Source organism: Saccopteryx leptura, chromosome 1 (assembly GCF_036850995.1).
Source record: "Saccopteryx leptura isolate mSacLep1 chromosome 1, mSacLep1_pri_phased_curated, whole genome shotgun sequence".
In the NCBI taxonomy this organism is placed as follows: Eukaryota; Metazoa; Chordata; class Mammalia; order Chiroptera; family Emballonuridae; genus Saccopteryx; species Saccopteryx leptura.
Genome location: NC_089503.1, coordinates 185,469,649 through 185,478,145, shown reverse-complemented (window position 1 = coordinate 185,478,145; position 8,497 = coordinate 185,469,649). Strand labels below are relative to the sequence as shown.

The window sequence follows — 8,497 nt, the reverse complement described above, 5'->3', positions numbered from 1 at the left end:
TTGGTTCCTTGCGCAGGCGCACTATTTGGAACTCAGAATCGGACGCAGGCGTACTCGTCTCTCTTCCATCCTGTTTCCTCAGCCTTGGAGCTCCGCCGGGCTTGTGTGGGCCCGGACAGCGGCGGCACCGGCGGTGCCGAGAGTGACAGTGACCGTGTGAGACCCGGACGGAAATGGCGATGGTGATGTCGGACAGTGGGGCGAACCGCCTGCGGCGGCAGTTGGAATCCGTGGGCTTTGAGGCGCGTCTGTACGTGAAGCAGCTCTCGCAGCAGTCGGACGGGGACCGGGACCTGCAGGAACACCGGCAGCGCATCCAGGCGCTGGCGGAGGAGACGGCGCAGAACCTGAAGCGCAACGTCTACCAGAACTATCGGCAGTTCATAGAGACGGCCCGTGAGATCTCCTACCTGGAGAGTGAGATGTATCAGCTCAGCCATCTGCTGACTGAGCAGAAGAGCAACCTGGAAAGCATTCCGTTCACCCTGCTGCCGGCTGCCGCTGCCGCCGCCGCGGCCTCTGGAGGGGAGGACGGAGGAGGTGGTGTAGGGGGCCGAGACCACCTCCGGGGCCAGGCTGGCCTTTTCCCCAACTCTGGGGGCGCCTCCCGCGACTGTGCTGGTCCGGGCGAAGAAGGAAAGCAACGCACTCTCACTACCCTGCTTGAGAAGGTGGAAGGCTGCAGGCACCTGCTGGAGACGCCTGGACAGTACCTGGTATACAATGGGGACCTGGTGGAATATGAGGCGGACCACATGGCCCAACTGCAGCGGGTACACGGCTTCCTTATGAACGACTGTTTGTTGGTGGCCACCTGGCTGCCACAGCGGCGGGGCATGTATCGCTACAACGCCCTCTATCCCCTAGATGGTTTGGCCGTGGTCAATGTCAAGGACAACCCGCCCATGAAGGACATGTTCAAGCTGCTGATGTTTCCCGAGAGCCGAATTTTTCAGGCGGAAAATGCTAAAATCAAACGAGAGTGGCTGGAAGTGCTGGAGGAAACTAAAAGGGCCCTCAGTGAAAAAAGGCGAAGGGAACAGGAGGAGGCAGCAGCTCCTCGAGGACCAACCCAAGTGACTGCCAAGACCAGTAACCCATTTGAGGATGAAGAAGACGACGAACCAGCTGTTTCTGAGATAGAAGAAGAGAAAGTGGATCTCTCAATGGAGTGGATACAGGAATTGCCTGAAGATCTGGATGTCTGCATTGCACAGAGGGACTTTGAAGGGGCCGTCGACCTGCTGGATAAGTTGAACCATTACCTAGAAGATAAGTCCAGCCCACCTCCTGTAAAAGAACTAAGGGCCAAAGTGGATGAGCGTGTCCGACAACTTACTGAGGTGCTAGTTTTTGAGCTCTCCCCAGACCGTTCCCTGAGAGGTGGTCCAAAGGCCACTCGCAGAGCAGTTTCTCAGCTAATTCGGCTTGGCCAGTGCACAAAGGCTTGTGAGCTGTTTCTGAAAAACAGGGCGGCAGCTGTGCATACTGCCATCCGTCAGCTTCGCATTGAAGGTGCCACTCTACTCTACATTCATAAGTTGTGCCATGTCTTCTTTACCAGCCTCCTTGAGACTGCAAGGGAATTTGAGACGGATTTTGCAGGCACTGACAGTGGCTGCTACTCTGCCTTTGTGGTCTGGGCAAGATCTGCCATGGGCATGTTTGTGGATGCATTTAGCAAGCAGGTGTTTGATAGTAAGGAGAGCCTCTCTACAGCAGCTGAGTGTGTCAAAGTGGCGAAGGAGCATTGTCAGCAACTAGGTGACATCGGACTAGACCTCACCTTCATCATCCATGCCCTTCTGGTGAAAGACATCCAGGGCGCCTTGCACAGTTACAAAGAAATCATAATTGAAGCCACTAAGCACCGAAACTCCGAGGAGATGTGGAGAAAGATGAACTTGATGACTCCAGAGGCCCTTGGGAAACTCAAAGAGGAGATGAAGAGTTGTGGGGTGAGTAACTTTGAGCAGTACACAGGAGATGACTGCTGGGTGAACCTAAGTTATACAGTGGTAGCGTTTACCAAACAGACCATGGGCTTCTTGGAAGAGGCACTGAAGCTGTATTTCCCAGAACTGCACATGGTACTTTTGGAGAGTCTGATGGAAATCATTTTGGTTGCTGTTCAGCATGTGGATTATAGTCTTCGGTGTGAGCAGGATCCAGAGAAGAAGGCATTCATCCGACAGAATGCTTCCTTTCTGTATGAAACAGTCCTCCCTGTGGTGGAGAAAAGATTTGAAGAAGGTGTAGGGAAACCTGCCAAGCAACTCCAAGACCTGAGGAATGCATCTAGACTTATTCGTGTGAACCCTGAGAGTACAACTTCAGTGGTCTGATGTTTAGATCTGTTTATATGTGTACATATATATTGCTTCTATATTATTTATATTAAGTTACATTAGTATTTTTTCTGTAGTCTGAAAAACAGCTTAACAATAAAAGATGCCCTCTCAGATAGAAAACCAAAAGGAGAAAGAAAAAAGTTAAATTAAGTCCAAATAACAAAAACATTGCAATTAATAAAATATATAATGTGCTTTCCTTTTAAATTATGCTGACTAGCTCATGAGTATATTGTCACACTGTATCATATAAAACACCCTGCATCATGTACTTCCACATCTTAAAATATGATTGTCTAATTAGGGAGAAAGAAAGGAGGAGGTTGAGAAAATTGGGTTCAGGGTCAATTTTATTCAAGAGAAGTCCTTCCTGAAAGTAGCTCGTTTGGGCACTCAAATACTCTGATCCTGGTAGAATACAAGAGGAAGCTTTCATAAAATAGTTCAGCAGACATTTCCAATGTGATTTGAATAGCTAATTACTTTCAGCTAGTACTTAGCAGATTTATAGTATTTAACTTGGGAGCATTCACTTGAAAATCTTAAGGACTATGATAAATATTTTTCAACATAGTTCTGAACTGTGTAAGTTTCCAGTTAGATCCTTTGTTTTTATCATTTAAATAAATAAATAATAAAAAACAAGACATTGAGAAGTCTGGCAGCACCAGTGGGTTTTTTGGGGGTGTTTTTGTTTGTTTGTTTGTTTTTTGTATTTTTCTGAAGTTGGAAACGGGGAGGCAGTCTGACAGACTCCCGCATGCACCTGACCGGGATCCACCTGGCAAGCCCACCAGGGGGCGATACTCTGCCCATCTGGGGCGTTGTTCTGTCGCAACCAGAGCCATTCTAGCACCTGAGGCAGAGGCCACAGAGCCATCCTCGGCGCCTGGTCCAACTTTGCTCCAATGGAGCCTTGGCTGTGGGAGAGGAAGAGAGAGACAGAGAGGAAGGAGAGGGGGAAGAGTGGAGAAGCAGATGAGCGCTTCTCCTGTGTGCCCTGGCCAGGAATTGAACCCTGGACTCCTGTATGCCAGGCCAACGCTGTACCACTGAGCCAACCGGCCAGGGCCTAGCACCAGTGGTTTTTAGCTGCTCCTCCCACCTTCTATAGTGGCTCGAACTTCATGCAAATGAGAGAAAAATTTTCATTGAAATCGTTATTTAGATTTCAGTGTCTGCTGGATGGGAAATTAGAAGAAGTTATATGTATAAGTACTTTGAGCAGAAAATTGTTTTTACTTTTTTTGGTAACCAAGTGGAGAACAGAAACATGAGACAATGTACCCAAAGCAAAGGGAGAAAAAGAACTTTTGGTAACTCCAGGCTGCACTTTTCTTGTTTTATCTTTTATTTTACTTCATTTTTTAAAGTAAGCATAATGCTTATTTCAGATTGTTTAGTAAGACAAAAAAAGAACTAAAGGAAGTTGATTTTCCCAAGGTTTCTAATCTATCACTTCTATTGTATATTGATTATATAACATTCCTCATACTGTGAGAGAAATTGTGCCAGCCAAGGTCTATTTTCCCCCTAGCTTATAGTTGTATTTCTTGTTGATAGTGCCATTTCTGGTACCAATTACTTCAAAAGGTCATTTCTTTTATCTGAATGAAAATAGTAGTATTAAGACTGTGGAAATTATGTAAAACCTCAGATAGCTTCCAAATACTGGTGTAGGGTGGTAAAGACCCTCAATTTCACTCATGCCAGAGGAACCATTTATTTGATTTTTAGCTATGCCTATTTAAAAGGTTGAAAAGTATCAATGTTACAGATTTTCTTTGACTAATTTTTACATAACTTGATATTCTAGGTAGTAACCATACTGAATATCTCAACTGAACAAAGAGATAATTTGTCTTTTTTATTATCACTGGAAACTTGAATTTGATAAGAATTTTGGGATTATTTTGTGCCACTTACAGCTTCTAAAATGATTTTTGTTTTTTTTTGTATTTTTCTGAAGCTGGAAACGGGGAGAGACAGTCAGACAGACTCCTGCATGCGCCCGACCAGGATCCACCCGGCACGCCCACCAGGGGCGCTCTGCCCACCAGGAGGCGATGCTCTGCCCCTCCGGTCGTCGCTTTGCCGCGACCAGAGCCACTCTAGCGCCTGGGGCAGAGGCCAAGGAGCCATCCCCAGCGCCCGGGCCATCTTTGCTCCAATTGAGCCTTGGCTGTGGGAGGGGAAGAGAGAGACAGAGAGGAAGGGGGGGCATAGAGAAGCAAATGGGCGCTTCTCCTATGTGCCCTGGCCGGGAATCAAACCCGGGTCCCCCGCACACCAGGCCGACAATCTACCGCTGAGCCAACTGGCCAGGGCCTCTAAAATGATTTTGTATGAAACACATTGTGTAAATATTTGATGCTAGGTTCATGAAATGATCTTTCTGAAATCAAAACAACTTTTAAGGTATGAAACTGTAAAAACTTAAATATGTACACTCAGATATTTAAATGGTTGTTTCTTCATAGAACTGTCTGCTTTTTAAAACTGGAAGTACAGAATTTTCTTCTGTTAAAATTTGTGTGTTTCTTAATCAAAGCTTTAGCTGAAGGAAGTTTGCCTTTGGTGAACTAGTTAGTGTAGGAGGTTGGTTAAAGACCACCAAAGCTAAGAGTGTACCTTTGTGCCAGGACAGAGCAATTACATTGCCATTCCTCAAAGTGGGGTCAGAGCTCTTTTCTCTAATTGTTTCATTAGACTTCCAAAGCAAGCTAAAACTTGAATGCACTTAGTGATTGTCCAGAATGTAGCACATATTGTAATATACCACTTAAAGGTTTATTGCCATATTTTCTGGCCTCAAACATAACACTCTCATCCTTGAGTTTGGAATCAGACTTGACTGAACTCTTGGCTGTTGAAAAAAAGACAACCTGTGGAATTAAGTCTTTTTGATTAAAGCCTCATGTCACATAAGTGCTGAAAACTCACTTATTTTTGTTTAAAATACTACCTATAGTTAAATGATCAGCATTTGTATTTTGCAACTTGCTTACCTGGGATTGGGAATTGGGGACTTGACATGTAGTATAAAACCAGTTGATATACATTTTGCCTATTGGTATGCTGTGATATAAGGGAATCTGAAATGTTTATCAAAATAAAGCTTACAATTTTTCTTACACTGGATAAAATTGGTTGATATTACTATGTTCTACTATGTCTCTTCTTTAATCAGAATCAACTTTTCTTATGTCCTTGTTACTGAGATACACAGTTTTAAAGGGCCTAGGTTTTTTCCTTTTTGTTTTTCTATATGGAGATGTAGGGAGGAAGCTGTTAGCTAATTTAAATGTGTCTTGCTTACTATCAGAATTTTGGATAAATCAATTCTCAATTTTTTAGAATTCCCTTGAATGGGAAATTTCAGCTATGCAAAATGTGAATTTATTCCGAAAAGTGGATTTTATACCATCTGCACATCCCTAAATAGAGAAAATATAATGTAGGAGTCCGATCATAAATGACAAGGATGTATATATATATATTTTTTTTCATTTTTCTGAAGCTGGAAACAGGGAGAGACAGTCAGACAGACTCCCGCATGCGACCGACCGGGATCCACCCGGCACGCCCACCATGGGGCAACGCTCTGCCCACCAGGGGGCGGATGCTCTGCCCATCCTGGGCGTCGCCATGTTGCGACCAGAGCCAGTCTAGCGCCTGAGGCAGAGGCCACAGAGCCATCCCCAGCGCCCGGGCCATCTTTGCTCCAATGGAGCCTTGGCTGCGGGAGGGGAAGAGAGAGACAGAGAGGAAAGCGCGGCTGAGGGGTGGAGAAGCAAATGGGCGCTTCTCCTGTGTGCCCTGGCCGGGAATCGAACCCGGGTCCTCCACATGCTAGGCCGACGCTCTACCGCTGAGCCAACCGGCCAGGGCCAAGGATGTATATTTTTTTAAGGTAATATTTAAATGCCAAGGGAACAATCACATATAACATTTAAAAATATTTACTGAATGCTATGTCTCACATTGACTATAATGTAGGGTAGGGAGGACAAAATAAATTTGAACATGCGTTCTCTTAAGATGCTTTAAAATTAAACAATATGGAGATTAAAACTAGAAAATATAAATTTGAGAATAAGTGAAATGCAAAACTTGCTAATTCAATTAATGAAATAATATAATTGAATACAAACTTGCAAAAAAGCAATAAAACTATAGTAGTTGAAGTACTGTGGGGCCAAACCCTAAAGCGAGAGAGCAATGTTATTTTGAGGAATGTGGAAAATCCATCTGAAATTACATGTATGAATAGGTCTATAGGACACATTTCTAGAAATTGCTCTGCAAACTGTTCATTTTAAGTCAATTGCTGGCCAGGTCAGTTGAACCACTTGACCTTCTCCCCAACCGTATAGGCCACCTGTTTCCACTCATTCATTTATTTTTTTAGGTAATATGATTATTCTTGTTATTAATAAGATTTATTTTTAGTAATCCTAAAAAATCTTTTTCATTGATTTGAGAGATAGGAAGAAAAGGGTGGGGGAGGAAGAGAGAGAAGCATAAACTCATTCCACCTAGTTGTTCCATCTAGTTGTGCACTCATTGATTTCTTCTCGAATATGCCCTGCTGGGGATCAAACTGTGACCTCAGTGCTCGGGAATGAAGCTTGATCCACTGAGCCACCCAGCTAGGGAGAGATTTAGTTATTTTTATTACTCTTATCTGTGAAAAAATATTATAGTATCTATTTTGTTTGTAATTGAGTGAGGTTAAGTAACTTTTTTTAATCACCTATTTACATTCTTCACCATTCTTAGATTGTATTTATGGTTTTTGTAGGAGTTTATTATATATTTAGGAAATTAATTCTTCATACATGTGAAGTGTTACAGATTTTTCTTATTCATTTTTTTTTATTTTTTTGTATTTTTCTGAAGTTGGAAACGGGGAGGCAGTCAGACAGACTCCTGCATGCGCCCAACCGGGATCCACCCAGCACGCCCACCAGGGGGCGATGCTCTGCCCATCTGTGCATCGCTCTATTGCAACCAGAGCCATTCTAGCGCCTAAGGCAGAGGCCACGGAGCCATCCTCAGCGCCCGGGCCAACTTTGCTCCAATGGAGCCTTGGCTGCGGGAGGGGAAGAGAGAGACAGAGAGGAAGGAGAGGGGGAGGGGTGGAGAAGCAAATGGGCGCCTTTCCTGTGTGCCCTGGCTGGGAATCGAACCCAGGACTCCTGCACGCCAGGCTGGCGCTCTACCACTGTGTTTGTTCATTATTTTTGTAGTACAGGAAGATTTAGTCTGTCACGAAGTCAGATTTCTCTGGGGGTTTTTTCTTGGAGACTTCCTGTTATTCATCAGGCTTAGAAGGGTCTTATCTACTCTCAGATTCTAAAAACATTCATACTGCCTGACCTGTGGTTGTGCAGTGCATCAAGCGTCTACCTGGAATGCTGAGGTCGCCGGTTCAAAACCCTGAGCTTGCCTGGTCAAGGCACATATGGGAGTTGATGCTTCTTGCTCCTCCCCTCTTCTCTCTCTCTCTCTCTCTGTCTCTCTCTCTCTGTCTCTCTCTCTCTGTCTCTCGTCTCTAAAATGAAAAAATAAATAAAAATAATTTTAAAAAATATTTAAAAAAAATAAAAATAAAAACATTCATACTTATCTTCTAGTAATCTATTTTAACATTTTAATTTTTGTTTCATCTACAATTCATTTTAGAGTAAAATCTGATGTAAGAATGCCATTTTCCCACAAATAATTAAAAATTGTTGCAACAATTTTGAATCATCTCTTTTCCCCAATGACTTGAAATGCCATTTTAATAATATACTTTTTTAAATAATATACCTTTATACTAGATGTGTATCTGGGTACATTTTTAAGCTCTGTATTCTAGTCCACTGATATTTCTATTTCTGTGACATCATCAAGCTGCTTTAATTAACTGTAGGTTAATAATATTTAATGACTTGTAGGATTGGTCTCATTCTTATGCCATCTCAGGTTTTCCTAACCATTCTTACATATTGAGTAATTTGATGCCATTCTCTACCATTCCCAAAAAGAGTTGTCATTCTGATTGAAATCTTAGTCTATAGATTAAGTCAGGGAAAATTGACATCTTTATAGTTTTGAATCTTCTTATGCATGTATGCAACTGTTTAGTATTTCAGTAG

The 8,497-nt window shown here is 43.3% G+C and overlaps 1 protein-coding gene across 1 annotated transcript; it reads left to right on the top strand.

Annotated features, from left to right (window-relative positions):
• Window positions 1-45: 45 nt before the first annotated feature.
• Window positions 46-5,301, top strand: EXOC8 (exocyst complex component 8). The gene has a single exon (XM_066383114.1). The coding sequence runs from the start codon at window positions 174-176 to the stop codon at window positions 2,343-2,345; it is 2,172 nt and encodes a 723-aa protein (XP_066239211.1). The 5' UTR covers window positions 46-173; the 3' UTR covers window positions 2,346-5,301.
• Window positions 5,302-8,497: the final 3,196 nt, after the last annotated feature.

Coding starts and splice junctions, on each gene's coding strand:
- EXOC8 (XM_066383114.1), top strand. CDS start 174: ATGGCGATGGTGATGTCGGACAGTGGGGCGAACCGCCTGCGGCGGCAG.